Source organism: Malus domestica, chromosome 06 (genome assembly GCF_042453785.1).
Source record: "Malus domestica chromosome 06, GDT2T_hap1".
NCBI classification, from domain to species: Eukaryota; Viridiplantae; Streptophyta; class Magnoliopsida; order Rosales; family Rosaceae; genus Malus; species Malus domestica.
The window spans coordinates 32,238,046-32,255,309 of NC_091666.1; the positions used below are offsets into that span (position 1 = coordinate 32,238,046).

Consider the following 17,264-nt stretch of genomic DNA (forward strand, 5'->3'; position numbering starts at 1 on the left):
CTTGGATTAGAACTTTTCTTTGTGGGTGAAGGGGAAGTATGAAAGCATTTTTTAATTTGTTTTCTTGTTTCTTTGTGGGTGAAACGGAAGTATGAAAGCACTTTTCTTTGTGGATTAGGACTTTTCTTCTGCCCAGATGTGCAAGCATTTTTTATATTTTCTTTTATTTTACTGGTATATATCGTGTCATAAGGCTTGCGTTGCTACACTATGAATTCACTGAATTGTGCGGTATGAACCAGACGGGAAATATAATTATAAACCAAAAAATATATAATGTTGGGAGTATCGATATCATGGGCCAATTAGAAAGAAAACATTATTATATTGTAATATTACATAAGTTGATAAAAGGACCAAACGAGTTCAACATAGCATAAGATATTTATATTTTCACACACCAGCAAAATATGACATAATACAAAATATATTAGTTGTCCTCGTCGTCACTACTTAAAATCTCAACGGTAACATTATGCATATTTCCTGAGTTCATTTGTGGGAGAGACGGGCATGTAGGACGAATTTGTGCTTGATAAGTGTGGTTCTTCAATAATAACGACAAAACTAGTAGACTCTTAAGTTGTTGTTTCAGTAGAAACCAAATTGATAGGGTATTGTTCTGTCCTACCCGGGTATGCCCATGCTGGCAACACACGTCCTTGAGGTGCACGTACGCATCCGTTACTGGAGGGTGATGCGTATTCAAGGCGACCATCAGCAACAGTAGTAAGAATGTACTGATTATCGATAGAACAAGTTATGCACCCAACATTAACAGGTTGTCGTGGACGTTGAGCTGGAGGATTTGTTGTGGAATTTGTTGTTGTAATATTTGAAGCAATAGACGAATGTGATGCTGGATATTCGGTTCCAATTCTAACTCTGCGACGTTGCTTGCCCCCCATTCTTAATGATGTAGAACTTGATCAAATTCAAAAGAAACACAAGTGTATGAAGCAACCTTCTAATTTTCCATAGACAAGTTAGTAAGGGAGTGTGGACATTTTATACTAAAATAAAGGCACAAATCAATAATTGTGCCAACATATTCTTTTACTATAAAGTGATTTATTATTTATTAATATTTACTGGACACAATTTCGAACATTTGTGTCATAAAAAATAATTTTTAATTACTAAGATATATTGTCTATCTAAAGACCCAATGGGACGTACAGTGATTTATTATTTATTAATATTTACTAGACACAATATCTAAGATTTGTGTCAAAAAAAGGAATTTATAATTAGGGGTGTGATATCTACACACCCTTTTTTACTTCTCTTACACCTTTTTGGTTTTCGGCCGTCGGATCAAATGAATTAAAGAAAATCAACGGACAGAATTAACAAAGGGTGTGTGAGAAGTAAAAAAATATGTGTAGATAGTACACCCTTATAATTATTAACTCATTTGTATATCTGAAAACCTATTAACTTTTGCACGGAGACCGATGACCCTAAGGGCACAATTGTTGGTTATGTTTCATTTCAGGAAGGACTTTTAATACAGTAAAAAAAATAAACACTTACGATAATGTCAAAAACCATATCACCAAGTATCAAAACAAACCTACTAACAATCTAACAAGCAGTTCAAAAAGATACGAATCTAACAAACATTCATTGCATATGGAAATGATCCATTGTAAATCTAAAACATGCGACTAAATACTAAGGTCTAGTGGTATTCTTATTTACTTGTAAGTGACAGATCTGAGGCTCGGTTGTCGTCAAAAACGATTTTGAACAGTATTGCTAACATATTTTGAGGCTATAACATTGCACAGTAATAAACAGCTCCATACCATTATTTACCTTAATTTTATAAATTTAATTTTTTTGGTCTGCTAGAGGTCAAGACAAATGAAAAAACACATAAAGTGTTGCTGACAAACAATTTTTATAGACAAAAAAAAAAATTGTGCCCATCTTCAGTAAAAAAGTTGTCATCTAGCCCCACTCAGCACGGTTTCCGTGCCCATTATCGTTTTGTGTCTTCTTTTTTTAACATTGGGCACAATAGATGGTGCCCTCTATGGAATGAGAAATGTTTAAGCTTTTTAGTGGTCAAATACACACAACCTTCTTAATTGTGACCTTTGTTTTGTACCAAAAACTCATTTTTCTTGTAGTGAAAACTTATAAATGGGAAGTGGCGCACTACCCTCAATGGTATTTCATATATGCCACCTTCAACGCCCCTGAAGCTTGCCCAACAGTTCAACATTTCGGGGGTTTACAAGCTTGATTTCCCGAATAAACTGATGGAGAGACCTGCCAAAGTAGACACATCTTTGATTAATGGTGCTTTCAAAGGTTTCATGGAAGTCATCTTTCAGAACAATGACACCACTGTTCAGAATTACCATTTGATGGCTATGCATTTTTTGTTGTCGGGTGGGCTTTTGAGTTTTGAAATCATTATCTTCCAAGTTGTAAAAAGACGCCTTTTCATTCTTTCTTAATATAAGCTTTCATTACAGCTTCAATTTCACATTGTTTGTCACTGGATTTGCTAATATAAGTTTTTAGTGAGATAATCTTACTGGTGAATTGTTAAAAGGTAGGAAAAATAAACTAAAATTCATACGCATTTTCTATGGTATGGGGTGTCCGAGAGAAGGGGTTTCAGGGATTAGGTTTGGGTGGGGTCTCAAGGATTAGGTTTGGGGTTTTGTTTGTGCGATTTGTAGAGAGATGAGGGTGTTCGAGATAGAATTCAGGGGATTTGTTTTAGGTTTTCTGCGATTTATAGATACAAAGAGATGGGACTAGGGTGAGAGAGAGATGGGAGGATTTTTTTGTGAGGGTTAAAGCGAAAAGGGAGGTATGGTATGGGTTGTTGCGTACATAACTCAACATTCTCCATTTTTTTTAATTTTTTTTTTTATATATTTGCTTTAGCTTTATTTGAGAGATCATTGTTGTGTACTATAGTTGCTGGAATCGATCTGTCTGGTTCTGTGCAGGTTTTCATTTATAGATTGATTGATAGGCCTTTGTGTCCAACTATGTTCAACGGCTTCTACCATGGAACTCATATACTCTCTTGGGTACGTTCTATATAGTTTCAACTGCATATATGTATATGGCTTTATATTTGTTAGTTCAATAAATTGTAAGCCTTCATTTTAAAATTATCACTTTAGTCTAAAAGGAGTGAGAAATGAAGTTAGTCATATAATATGTGTCGTAGTGTCATCAAAATTTGTCACAATAGTGATACTGAGTAAATATTATATTTATGAAACAATGTTGGATTTGTTGGATTTCTTTTCTTTTTTGTTTACCGTGGATTCTCTTAGTCTTTTTTTATGTAATTTTTGGTGGTTTTACAGACCATGAGTGAACTGCATGCCACTTATGTTTCTTATGCAAACAAACAATATTTTTTTAGAATACAACTTTTGTGAATAAGAGCATTTAAGTTCATCCATTTGATTGTACAATGGCTCTTGATGTTAGCTGAATTGAATGTAAGGGAAAATCAAACTGCTTTGCTTGGTTCACCCATCTCTTGGTTATTTAAATTCTTTAGAGATGCCTATATTGATTTGTGAAATGTGTGTTATCTGCATTGGTACATTTTAGGTGGTGACTCCATTCATATCGCCTTTATAGTGCATCTTTTTGTGCAAATTATTTACCATTCTGCCATGCCGCCTCTGAGATAGTGATAGAGAGAGAGGGAAAATAAGATGGAGGAGTAAGGATCGCTCGGTAAGGGTTTCAAGGATGGGAGGTCATGCCGATAGACATAGAAATAGAGATAGAGATATAGGGAGAGGGATAGGAAGAGATGGAGATAGAGACAGAGTGATAGAGAGAGGGAGAGGGAGAGGGAGGAGTGGGGATCTCATCGCCATTGCTGCACATCCTCGATTTCATGAGTGGGAGAGGGGGGACAGTCAGAGAAAAGCATGGGGGACGTAGGGATTTGAGGGAGAGGGGTAGGGATCATGGCTAGGGGTCTGGGTTTGTCCCTTTGGGCCGTTTCCGACAGCACCATTGTGCTCAAACACTCTCTCTCGCAGTGGAACTCTCTCCTCCCCTTACTCAATCCTCTGCTTCTTCTTTGATTCATGGTTGATCGATTTATAAAAAACCTTCAAGGATAAATTTGGGGTGGGATTTGGGTTTTCTCTGCATTGCTTAAATTTTGCATTTTTTTTTTTTGGATTTCAATTAAGAAATGAATAAATTTGGGGGTTTCTGGTTTTATGTTTTGTTGTTTATATGCTGGAATTACAGGATTTACTTGCATCTTTACTAATAATTGGTTGTAAAAATATTTTCATCAAAAGCGCTTTCAATCATTTTAAAAGTACATCTAAACGAGCTCTTAGTCTGTTAATTACACATATAATTGGTAGTAGTGGTTTCAGCCAAATCTTTGTCGTCTACATTAGTTTCTAGACAAATCACTACCAACTTTTTTTTTCTGAAAATCTCAAACCAAATAAAAAAAAATTCCAAACTGATAATACCGAAATTTTCAGGATCCATACCCGAACTGATCACGAACTTTTTGGTACGGGAATCAGGATTACATATTCATGGTTTGGGAATCTCGAAGTGAACCGAATATATATATATATATATATTGATCGTATGCATGTTGAATGTTAAATTTAATTAGTTTGATAGTAGACTAATATTAGAAATAAAAGTATGATATTAAATAGTTTGGAACTTTGGAACGTCAATTTGACTTGGTATGAAATTTAGAATTGGTAAGAGGTAAAAAAAAGTAAATTCAATTGATTAAAATTAGACAAAAAAATTTTATGTCAAAAGCCCAAATTTTATGACACTCCCCGACCTAGGAAGGTCGAAGCATGCAGGCCGTCATCGTGAGATGACGTAACCATAAGGGTAAATGATGTGAAAAAGTGAATAAACTTAAAACTAATTAGAACTAATTACACCAAACAATGAAAGAGTGCGCAGTCGTGGGAAGAACGCACTACAATTATTCAAAGCATAATAAACAATAAGACTACAATAAGGTAGTCAAAGTAGCTAAAGTACACTTATTACACAACAATGGATAAGTTCATACGTCTAAAAAGAGGATAATGTAAAAACTGTCGAAGGTTCCTCGAACGCCATAAAGAATGCAGCTATCTAGGTCCTGTAGGGGCAAAAAACAAAGTTGAGTAGGTCAGCAAAACAACGATTGTAAGAAAATCCTTTATTTTCGAATATAGTTTCCTTAAAACATACTACATATGTATGTAAACAATAATACAACAACAATATAACCAGAAATATGCCAAGTCATGATATATCAATGCCACAGTAATATAATCATGTGATAATCAAGTATAACTAAGTGCTCATCCATCTAAGTTGACACACGAGTTCGAACAGATAATCTCTGACATGAACAAGACTGGGTGTAATCAATACGCTCTAGTACTAAGATCATGTGAAGGCTGGTGCAGAAACACGATCACATACAAGTAGGATTTGCCTAATGCAACTACTCGACAAGACTGGTGCCTAACTTGGATCCAAGGCGAGCGAACGGTGCAGATATGAACATACACATGAAGGACTGGCCCTGGCCCTGGGGCGAGTATTAACACCAGGTGCAGCAAGATGAGCATGTACAAATATGTATGAATGACATGACAATAATATCTCAACCATATAACAGCATTTATCAAAATTAATATCACAATAACGAATACTTAGCAATATAAGCGTAAAAGTGAAGTAACTATGCATTTAGGGAAACTATAAATATGTTGACACGCCTTGATCCCGATATTCCTCGAATACTAGGGTAGGTAAGTGTTGGTCGACACTCGAAGGTGACGCAAGCCATTTATGATGCATGAGTATTAAATATGAATAAGATAATAGAAATTTAATTATAATTATTATGCAAATAAGGAACAAGTTCACAGCATACACTCATCTAGAACACTAAAAGGAAAGTAATATAAAATTGAATGAATAAAAGAATGGGTCCTACACCGAGATGACTCGAAGATGCCGATGCGAAAGTGCCTTGATACAAGGATTGTATGACTCGATTCTAAGTCCTGATGGGGGCGCAAAACAAACATGAGTGAACCAAGTTGATATACATATATAATAAAATAATTATCAACATACTAACCCCCAAAGTTTTATAAAAACTCAATAGTGATATATGTAATAGGTTTTTCCGAAAACTCTAGCTTGCCATAAAACCTTTCATAAAACATATCTCGTATATAATGTGTTAACTAGTGGTATCATAATCGCCCGAAGGCAGAACATAGAACTCTTCCTTCATAAGTATCAATCCCTCGCAGGCCACTACAGCACCCAACCCGAAGGTCAATAATAGTATCAATCGCCCGAAGGCTCCTACAACACCCAACCCGAAGGTCAATATAAGTTTTAATCACCCAAAGGCTCCTACATCACCCAACCCGAAGGTCAATAATAGGATTGCTAGATACGCACAAAACCACTTAAAATAATCTTTCCAAACATAGGTATATATATCTCAAAAGCAACTTTATAGTATAAAGTCATCCATCATCTATACTATAAAGAAGTTTGTAAAAACATTTTCTAAATAGTATATCGTCATCCATCAGATACCCTACAAGAACATGGGTTCGATAGAAAAATATGATATTCCAAAATAAGCTCAGTATAACATGATAATCAATTTCTCATAAAACGTTCACAAAACGTATTCAGTAAATCATGCTTTTCATGTATACATTTCTACTATTAAAACAAGCATTTTAGAAGGGGTCTACTCACTGATACTTCACCATCGAAGAGCCACGCAAACTAGCGAAGATGAAAACGCCCCAAATAATTACCCCTAAGCATATAAAGGGTCCAATTAATAAAACTCCACTTAAACGATTTAATTTGGGAAAACGGATGTCAAAAAACGGATTCAAGACGTCGAATAACCCTAAGAAGGGTCCTGGGTAAATTTCGTGTAAGTCAACAGGGGCAAGAATATTCTTGGAAGGTTCCAGCCGAATCTGGGTTGGTAGGTTTGGGCCCAAAGGCCTGGGTTTTAACACGGGTTAGGCTTAAAAAGGTTTCTGGGCTGGGTTAAGGCTTAAAGGGTTTTGGGTAATTAGTAAACGGGGCTAAAGCCTGATGCACGGGCTTAAAGCCTGATGCACAGCCCAAGGGCCCGGGTTTGGTGGATTAAAAGGTTGAGCTTTAAATGACACGGGTTTGGGAAGCTTAGGATTGGGCTAGCCCAAAGATCTTTGGGGTTAATAGGTTGTGGGATTAGGCTGCCCAAAAAGGCTAGTTTCCTTGGCCATGAGTCGGCTGGTTTCGCCGAAGAAGAAAGTCAGAGCTTCGAAGCTCCGGTCAACCCACAACTCAGCAAAAACCCATCAACCCTTATACCAAAATAAAGCTACGAATGAAAGGGTTCGAAATATACTTTCTTCGTGGCCAACTGTGGCTGGAAGGTGGTCGGAAAAAGCCTGCAAACCTTTGGTCTTCGTCGAAATTTGGGAAAGCATTCCCCGAGTTAAATTACGATCAAACCTTACTCAAAACACCATAAATTGATGCCACATGACATAAGAATAAGATATATGAGTCTACTGATGCTTAACTCATGTCGGAAAGACGAGACATTCGTCGGAGAAGGAAATTGCACAGTAAGGGTGTTACTGTGCGAAGCAGAAAGGAGAGAAGCTGGTGGTGGGTTGAGGTTTCGTTAGAGAGGCAAGGTGATGTGTTGGTGATACGGTGGTGGTTCAGGTGGGTTTCTCCAGGAAGAGTGTGAGTAAAGTCCAAGAGAGAGCTCGGGAGAGTTTGAGAGGAAGAGAGAAAGTGAGGTATGAGAGATAGGGATTCGAAGGTGAGAGAGAGAAGAAGATGATGAAGAGAGATTGGGGCCGGGGGACACAATGGGTGGGGCCCTTGGGCTTACAAATTAAGACCTAAAAACCATTTTTTAAAAATAAAACGGGGGTGCGGTTTTACATATGTATAGGTATAAAATAAACTGCCCACTCACAAATACGTCGCTAGGTCGTAGCCCCTGAGCCTAGCTTGGCGCCGTATGTCCTCGGGATACGTTTCCCCAATATGTGAAATAACTATAATAGAATTAATTAAAGCACATATACGGAAACTTAAATAAAACCCCCATAGTTTGCTCAAACCTAGGGTATAAATACATAAAACCCTAATAGTTTGCTCACATTTTTGGACACCGCACGCGCCTTCACGCGTAACACGTGCTGTCCGTGTGCCTAACGACGTTAGGAATATTCTATTAAAACCTAACAGAAGTTAACAGCGTTACCTGACACTGTTAGAATATTCCGTCAACTTTGACTGAATATTCTGTCGTCTTCTCCGGTCACCGTTGTCTAGTTCGCCGGAAACTGAAAAATTTTCAAACTTGTATAACCTTTTCATTTCTTAACCATTTTTCACGAAATTTATTGAGAAATGAAGCTTATGAAGTGTAGAATCACGTTATACCTCTTTGGAGTCCAAAAAGTCGACGGAAGTGGCCAGAAAATGCCTCGAAAGATCCGGCCAAAACTGAGCTCCTCAAAACTTGTCTGTTTCAACGTCAACGTTCTTCCAAATCTAGTCTAGGACCTTTAGAGAGTTGCGTAGAAGCCTTCCCAAGTCCCAGAAACTTGTAACTCGGTCAAAAACACGATGAACTCAAATCACTGAGTTCGGACCTTTCGAGTTCGACGTCGAAAACTCGTCCATTGAGGGTTTGGTTGGTATGGCTGTGCTTGTAGAGGCGAAATGAACACGATGAGGTGGTTTTCAGGTTTGATCTGCGATGTTTGAGGCTTATTCAAGTCAGTTGCATAGATGAAAGAGCTTCGGGAAGGAGAAAGAGATAGTAACCTTTTTCTAATTTCTGATTGGGTGTCGTGTAGAGGGAAATGATGGGATTGGTGAGAGTGGAGAAATGGGAAAGCACGAATCCAATTTAAAAAGAGAAATAGGATAGGGTTTTCAGATTTTGCACAGAGGAAAGTGCTAAAAAAATCTATCCATTTGACTGATACAGTGTTCCCAACATTGATCAATTAGTACACCCGCATGTACAATTCTATTCGTTTTCTTCGTACTTTGACAGAGCGTAACTTTAACGTTACAAGTTCGATTCAAGCCTTATGCGTGCACACGCGTTCGTATCAACTAGTACTATTTAATTACGATAGTGAGAAAAATAATTAAAAGCGAATAAACACGTCCACACCACTTGCCATTAAGGGCATAATAGTAAATTCATATACTCAGGGAGAAATTACATAGAAAATTAGGGATGGGTCGTCACATTTTAGCCCACAACTCAAAAATATAAAACTTAAACCCAAAATCCCAAAACTCAAAATATAGTCCCAATACATCCCGAAATATCGAAAATATTTCGAGAATCTCGAAAAATTGGGAATACCAAAATTTCGATTTTTTACTGTTCTTCAAGTTTCCGTCCCAAAAATTTTTGATATAAATTTCGAAATACCATTTTCAGTTTGAAATCCCATACCAAAATCTAATTCATATTTTCGGATCCGGTCTCTCCCTTTTGAACGAGCACAAATATCTAGTGAGTCACAAGTGAATAAGAGTTTGTTTATTTTATTTTTTAAAAAAGAAGATAGATATATCAAGAAATTTGGCTGACCCTATAAGAAAAGGGGTATTTTAATTTAAAATTAGTTTTTTTTACTTTATACATAAAATTGTGAATAAATTCGAATTTGGGTTAAACTCAGAGACAACAAAATCAGTGAGTGCAGGAGAACCGGCCCAGATCCGCGGCCGAGTAAAAATCCCCGAGAGCTCCGACGCAACACGCAGCAGCAGCGATGGGGGAGGAGAAGCGGCACCAGATGATGCAGAACCTGTTCGGCGATCAATCCGAAGAGGAGGAAGAAGAGGTCGATTCCGAGCACGAGTCCAATCCCCAGCCCAATTCTGTACGATCCTCTAATTTCACGTTTCCTTTTGGTTCAGATTCCAATTGCATGTTTTGGGAACGTTTAGGGTTTCAGTTCTGCTATATTCTTAGCTGAAGGAAGATATAGGTTGTGCTTTTGTTAATGGCGGTGGAATAAGGATGAAAGAATGTATCTTGGGGATTTTATTGGTTGTGGTTGTTTCTAGGGTTTGGAATTGTGTAGGTTTGCTATTTGTTGTGGAAGAATGAAGGATTCAGAATTTAAGCTGGAAGATAACAGTTGTAACTTATATTGTATTACTTGCTAATCCGCGACAGTCGGAATGTAAGCTACGCGCTGAAGGGAATCCCGAAGCTTTTATGTCTTTAGAGGCGAAAATGTGTGGAAGGTTGAACCTGAGGAAATTTTTTATCATAAGGAACTTGGGAGCGTTTAAAGATTGTATATCTTATACATGATGCGGTCATAGTAAGTTATTAGGGAAACATGTAGTTAGCTCTAATGTCTCGTAATTATGCTTATGTCGAAATGATCCTTTAGTACTTTTGACAACTACATCGCTAGCAGAGTGATTTGCTTAAACATCTATGTAATGGTTTTGTTTCCAGGATGAAGGAGAGGGCGCTTTGGAGGCTGAGGGTGAAGGTGAAGTAGAGGGCCAGGGGGAGGTAGAAGCAGAGAGTGATGGTGAGCAGCCTAATGCTGATCCTGATCCCGGAGAAAGTGAGGGCGAAAGAGAACAGAGTTCCCAAGAAGTAGATATTGGTGATCATAGAGAAGAAAGTGAAGGAAAATATACAGATACTGATGAAAAAGAAGAGTTAACCAGCCGGAGACGAAATGTGATTGAAAGTGGGTCTGAGAGGTCTATGGAAAACCATTACCCTGACATTGAAGATGAGGTTAATCAGGCCAGAAGTCCAAGGTAAATCTCTATCTCCATCTGTCCATCTCTCTATCTCTCTCTCACACACACACTCTTGTCCAGTATCTGAAGCAACATTTTTCATTCTCGTATATCTTATTGGATTTTTATGGGAGTGGGGCACATGATGGTTTGTTCACCAGTCATTTTTATTTTTGTATCCAAAGAGAAGAACATAAAGATGACTGTATGCTTCTTGCACATAGACTTGTTTAGAGCAAGCAACTACCTAGTTTGACTTTAAGGACAATTCTCTTGATTGCCAACAGTAGATCCCCTGAGGAGGAAGAGGACCCTAATAACATCGCACACTCTGCTGTTCGTAATGTATTTGGTGACTCTGATGAAGAAGAAGAAGAAGAGGAGACAGATTATGCTGTTCGGAATGACATCCAGCATGAATCAAATGTTAGTACCAATTTGGAAAGCAATATCCTTAAATATTTCTTTTGTAAATGCTGTCAGTCGGTCATGGTGTTTAAAATGATGTGATGTCATTTCCTGTCTTAGAGATCACCAATGGAGGAGGAAGGCAGCTATGGAAAGAGTCCAAGACTAGAGGATGTAATGCCTGATGAAGATGCTAGGTATGATTCAGAAGAGGACAATATTGAGGCTAAACCTAGAGATAAACCGGTTGGCCCCCCATTGGAGCTAGAGATTCCACTACGTCCACCTCCTGCTCGTCCAGAAAAGGTTTGAGTTCTTGTTCTACATGGTGGAATTTCTTTTTAAAATATTATTTGTTTGTTTTGTGTATCAGCTTCTAAGACCATATAAAATTGATGCAATTGTGTAAGATGACATATAAATTGGTGGTGATAGAGTTTAAGATTGCTGTTGTATTAACAGTAACAAACTGTAGTTAATTTTGGGTATAAAGAATAATCCCATATGCGTATGTTGAAGAGATATAATGCACTAATTGTTGGGAACATGGACTGTAGTTTGGTTCCAAATGACTTCCAGAAAATAGCTTGTCAGTTTTATTGATGGAAACAATAAGTTTCTGACTGCAATCAGATAAAATACGTATTTTACGTACCATTTATTTTCACGGACCTCAAAAGTACGATGCGAATGCACTGTGCTATTTCTTCAAACGGTTGGATGTGTTACAGGAGGATTTGCCAACATATACTGTCATCAATGAAGTAATGGATGTGTAAGCTATGATATGGCTACCTAGTAGAAACATCGTCTACGTACCTTGGGATGATCTATTTGTCCATCCTCATTTATTTCATTTGGGCATCGTTTGGGATACTTTATGAATGATTTGAGTCTGTTTACCATCAGATATAAAATAGTTAGAAGAAAAATTATATCAATATTCAAATTTTGTCCTGATGTAGATGAACATGATCAAAGTTTCAAATATCATGGGCATTGACCCCAAACCGTTTGATCCAAAGACATATGTGGAAGAGGATACATTTGTGACGGATGAATCAGGATCTAAGAAGCGTATACGTTTGGAGAACAACATTGTGCGCTGGAGGAGAGTTAGAAATCCAGATGGCACGACAACTGTAAGTCATCATCTTTATTATATTCTGTTATATATATTCGTGCATGTGTGCATTGCGATGGATTGCTGCAGACTTTATTTGTCATTATTGTGCCAAAGATCCATGCTTGCATATATTTGTCATTGAATTGCAGTGGGTGGACTTTGTGTTTGTGTACTTTTTTCCTTGTCTGCAAAGTGTTACTTATGACACTGAGTTGGATCAATGTTGTAGTGGGTTATCCATTTGAGTTTACCACAACACCCATTTTACATTGCATTGCTTACAAATATATGCACTCAGTGCTTCAACTATTATTTCCTATGATTGTAGAGTGAAAGCAATGCACGCTTTGTGAGATGGTCTGATGGCAGTTTGCAGCTATTAATTGGGAATGAAGTTCTAGATATATCTGTGCAAGAAGCACAGCATGATCAAGCGCACCTATTTCTCAGGCATGAAAAGGTAAAATTCCATATTGTTGGTGTTGTGGAATCCATTAATATATACATAACGGTCTGTTTCCATCATAAATCTGGAAAAACAGCAAAAAAAAGTGGTTGAAAAGAATTCTCAACTGTCTACTAAGCAGCTAAAAAAGCTCGGTCGTCACAAAAAATTGTTCATAAATACCTGTGCATTGTTCTTACAGGGAATCCTCCAGTCACAAGGAAAGGTGCTGAAGAAGATGAGGTTTATGCCATCGTCCTTGACATCAAATTCACATCGTTTGCTGACTGCTCTGGTTGATTCTCGACATAAAAAAGTATACAAGGTCAAGAACTGCGTTACTGACATCGATCCTGAGAGGGAAAAGGAGGAGAAAGAAAGGGTAAGTTGTTGCACAAGCTAGTTGTATCTGTTTATTATTATTATTATTATTATTATTATTATTTCTTCATGGAACATGTAGATTGATTTTTTGTTTGGTTCTGTAGGCTGAAAGTCAAAATATCAGAGCTAATTTACTTCTTAATCGGAAGAAGGAGAAGGTGAGCCGCAAGTATACAACAACTGGGGACAGGAGGCGCCAACTTTCACCTGGTTTCTTGGAAGATGCTCTTGATGAGGTATGGTCTTGCTATTGGGGTAGGAGTGGAGGGTGGGCACGGTGGAATTTCCTTTGTATTCTCTCTATTTTCATGGTTTTGTTCCTTTACAGCATAATCAAATGCTAAGACATATAGCTTTCCTGTTTATGACATTTGAAGAAAATTCTCATTTTCACTTTTTTATGGGTGTGGAAGCCTCTATAGTCATTTTCTAATACATGCTGGAATTTTGTATTTATTACCTATGTATTAAGTGTCTTAGCTGATCACTTCTGATTTTCAGGATGAAGAACCAAATTATCATGACTCTCGTCGTTCTCGCCGCCATATGGAGGAGGATTTTGAAATGGAAGCTCGAAGAGAGAAACGCATTTTGAATGCTAAGAAGGTCCTACAACTTGATTCTTACATTTTCCACATAATTTTATTGTATCTTTTCTGGCAAAAGTGTTCACACCTGGAATTTTAGTCACAGGGACCTAAAGATATCCCTCGCAAGTCATCCTTGCCAACTGCCAATTCATATCGGCGTTCAATGGGTTTGTCAGACGAGTCTGAGTATGAGACTGATGGGGAAGATGAGGAGCCTCCACGTAAGATGGCTGAGGATTCAGAGCCAGAGTATGAAGATTCGGAAGAAGAAGATGAGGAAGAGCATCATGATGCCGAGGTTAATGATGCATCAGAGGAGGAGGCTGAGGTATGTCCCTCTTCTTTTTAGTAAAAATGTTTATATATATTGTTGATCATGTGGATCTGTTATGTTGTTACCATAGACGCAAGTGTTTCTCGTAGTTTGGTCTATCATATGTCAAAAATTTATGTTGATAGGAATCATAGTGACATATCACTAAGATATAAAATAGAAGAATATGGCACCATTAATCTTGCTTCCGAGTTGGATTTTCCCCTTGACAATTACCATTCCGTATTTTTAAGTGGATATCTACTTGCTGTTAATTCTTCAAACGGGGGGAAAAGCTTCTTTGGTTCTTTAGTTGTGACTATGTGTGGAATTAGTTTGCCTATAATGTCGTTTGACACGAGGGCAAATTTTATGGTCTTGGTCAACTCTTCTTCAACCTATATACTTCTACTTTTACACCTGTTTCTCGGTATATTTGTAGGCGCCCAAGCAAAAGGTTAAGGACTCTGGACACAAGCGCAAGGCAGTCGAGTCAGATGAAGACTCTCCTCCTAGGAAGGCCGCACCACATCGCAGAATGGCTGTTGTTTATGATAGTGATGAGGAATAAAACCTTCGATTGGATGATTCCAGTGAGTACTTCGCCACTGTTAAGACGTCATGAATTTTTTGGCTCTTTTAACTATCTCACATTACTTTGCAGAGAACTCGGCTAGGCTGAGCCTGGTCATCCCGGGTGGATGATCCAGAGACGAAACCAAAATGCCATAGGTTCATAGATGATGTGAATTGTTCATCGCAAATTGGGTCCTCGGAGCCAAACTTGTAGTTGGTCGGATTTATGTTTCTTCAAATGTTTGCTTTGGTGTCGGAACTTTGTTTTGTGTCTCTGTGTATATAGCAACAAGTAGTTTGCTAAATTGGCAAAATTGATGTGAATTCGGGAGATCTGTCAAACAGTTTTTGCCCCTTTGAAATGAATAATCTGATTATATATAGCAAATTGCTTCATGAAAAAAGTAGAGGTGAATTATTATGGCCGTGAAATTTCCAATTATGTTTTGCTTTAAGCCTTGCCCATCAAGTAGACCCATTGAGGCCATCTCCAACCGATCTAGTCAAAGGGTTATATGGTTAAAAATAGCTCAGAATCGTATTTAACTGAGGGCTAGACCAAAGGGCTTGTGGGTCTCATCGGGCCCAAACCCCCAAATCATGCCAGTGGACTGGCCATTTTTAGCCAACCAGCCCTCTAATGCCAGAATGTTAAGCTTGACATTTTGTCAGCCCTTCAGCTCTAGAATGTCAAGCTTGACATTTGTCAGCCCTCCAGCTTAGTCCATTTGAATGCCAAGGGCTACCTAATGTCATGCTGCCGTTAGGTTACCATTGAAATTTGATTTTTTTTTTTTGGACAAATTAAAAAAAAATTAATTTTTTTTTCTTATAAATACCTACACCATTCCTACAACATTGAAAGTTGAAGATAAAAAATGTCACGTAGATAAGAATCCTATATAAAATTTGCACAACCAATTACAACTCGACACGTGGCACTCGAAATCCTATCCGAAAAATTATTAAGATTACATAAGGATAAGATATATAGAGAGTTACTCACTTTAGCGACACGTATCACTCGAAATCATATCCAAAAAATTATTAAGATTATATAAAGATAAGAAATATAGAGAGTTACTCACATTACCAACCTATGTTCCTTGAAATCCTATCCAAAAAATTATTGAGATTATAAAAAGATAAGAAATCCAGAGGCTTATTCATTTTGTGACAAGTGACGCTCAAAATATGTCCGAAAACCTTATTTTAATAGGGTAGTTTAATTTAATTAACCATATTAATTTAATTAAAATAATAAATTATGTTTGACTATGACCTTTAGCCCCTTCAGTTAGAGAAAGCTTTTTGTCAAAGGGCTATGTTTGCCCTATGACCATTTGGCCCCTTAGGTGGGAGATGGAATAAAATATGGTCTAACACTAGTCATTATAATATAATTTCTTGTAAAGCTATAGAGCTAAAGGGAGCCCTTTGTCGCTCCTTCGGTTGGAGATAGCCTGAGAAAAATGGACATTTGGACTACGTCATTTGTAACACATACGTAATGCAGCATAACAAAAAAACATAAATATTTTTTGTATTTTGATTTCATTACTTTTTTTTTTTTGGTTCACTATTGAACAGTAACATTGAGACCGAAAAATTTGATTGGCCGGTCATTAGAAAATTTGTTCAAGTGGTCGCAAGAAAAAGTTGGCCGGTCGAAAGCGTGATAGGATTGTCAATCATGTAAGTATTTTGAATTATAGTAGTAAGTATATAATTGTTCTGGTTAACTTTTTTTATTGGTACCGAAACTAAAAATATGATACTTAGCCTAAATTTCCTTAAAATTAGTATTTGAATTAAACATCTCTAAAAGTATTTTATATTAGTAAACACTTTTTTTTAATAGGACGCTATCGTAATGTTAGTAAACAACAAAACATGCCATTAGTTTAGCTTTATTTTGTTCCAACCACTAATCGTTAGAGTATGTTTGACACGCCCAGACTGAGGTCAAGGTATGATGGCCGTCACGTGAGAGTGACGTGCACAATGCGGAAGCGATGAAGATAGAAAATATACGAATAATTTAAAAACCAGATTACTAGAGTGCACTAAACAGAAAGTAATAGGAGTTAGTTACAACAGTAAACACTCCTAATCAGAGCATAAAGTCTAGGCGCAGTCCAGTAGGACAAGTACTAGTTATATAGTACCAGGAATGTCCTATTATTATTTAGATAAGTTAGAACAGCCGACGTCCTTGAGCCACCAATAACAAGCTTACTTAAAACCTGGAGGGGCGCAAAACAGAAAACGTGAGTGGGCAAAAACAAATATTTTACAAAATCATTTCATTTATCAATATACTAACCCATCGCTGTAAAACATGTATAATTTTCCCAGAATCAAAATATAAGCATACATATATATATATATATATATATATATATCTAAAATCATATTAATTCAGTTCATGCTTCACATAATCATATTCATATGTATGCCATGCCAGAATATAACAAAGTAAACAATCCAGGTAAGAATAATTTCATAGAAATATGATATGCTAGCCGGAACTCCTGTGGTAGTCTGTACGGCTAGATTCATAGCTCAAAATTAATC

General features: G+C 37.2%; 1 protein-coding gene across 8 annotated transcripts; it reads left to right on the plus strand.

Annotated features, from left to right (window-relative positions):
* Positions 1-9,564: 9,564 nt before the first annotated feature.
* LOC103437873 (protein LEO1 homolog) lies at positions 9,565-15,075 on the plus strand. Of its 8 annotated transcripts, none has more exons than XM_029104037.2 (12): positions 9,565-9,956; positions 10,547-10,863; positions 11,133-11,271; positions 11,374-11,559; positions 12,219-12,395; positions 12,708-12,839; positions 13,027-13,206; positions 13,313-13,444; positions 13,710-13,814; positions 13,896-14,126; positions 14,554-14,704; positions 14,776-15,075. In XM_029104037.2, the coding sequence occupies exons 1-11, from the start codon at positions 9,846-9,848 to the stop codon at positions 14,680-14,682; spliced, it is 1,839 nt and encodes a 612-aa protein (XP_028959870.1). In that variant the 5' UTR covers positions 9,565-9,845; the 3' UTR covers positions 14,683-14,704; positions 14,776-15,075. The 8 variants fall into 8 exon arrangements, with proteins under 8 accessions (XP_028959870.1, XP_028959872.1, XP_028959871.1 ...); XM_029104039.2 differs by having other exon boundaries at positions 13,902-14,126; XM_029104038.2 differs by having other exon boundaries at positions 11,136-11,271.
* The last annotated feature ends 2,189 nt before the right edge of the window (positions 15,076-17,264 follow it).

What these genes read in the sequence shown, in the direction of transcription:
- LOC103437873 (XM_070823843.1), top strand. Translation starts at nt 9,846, where the DNA reads ATGGGGGAGGAGAAGCGGCACCAGATGATGCAGAACCTGTTCGGCGAT. An exon ending in AATCAGGCCAGAAGTCCAAG is followed by an intron (nt 10,864 to 11,132) that starts GTAAATCTCTAT and finishes GATTGCCAACAG; the next exon opens with TAGATCCCCTGAGGAGGAAG. An exon ending in TGGAAGATGCTCTTGATGAG is followed by an intron (nt 13,445 to 13,709) that starts GTATGGTCTTGC and finishes TCTGATTTTCAG; the next exon opens with GATGAAGAACCAAATTATCA.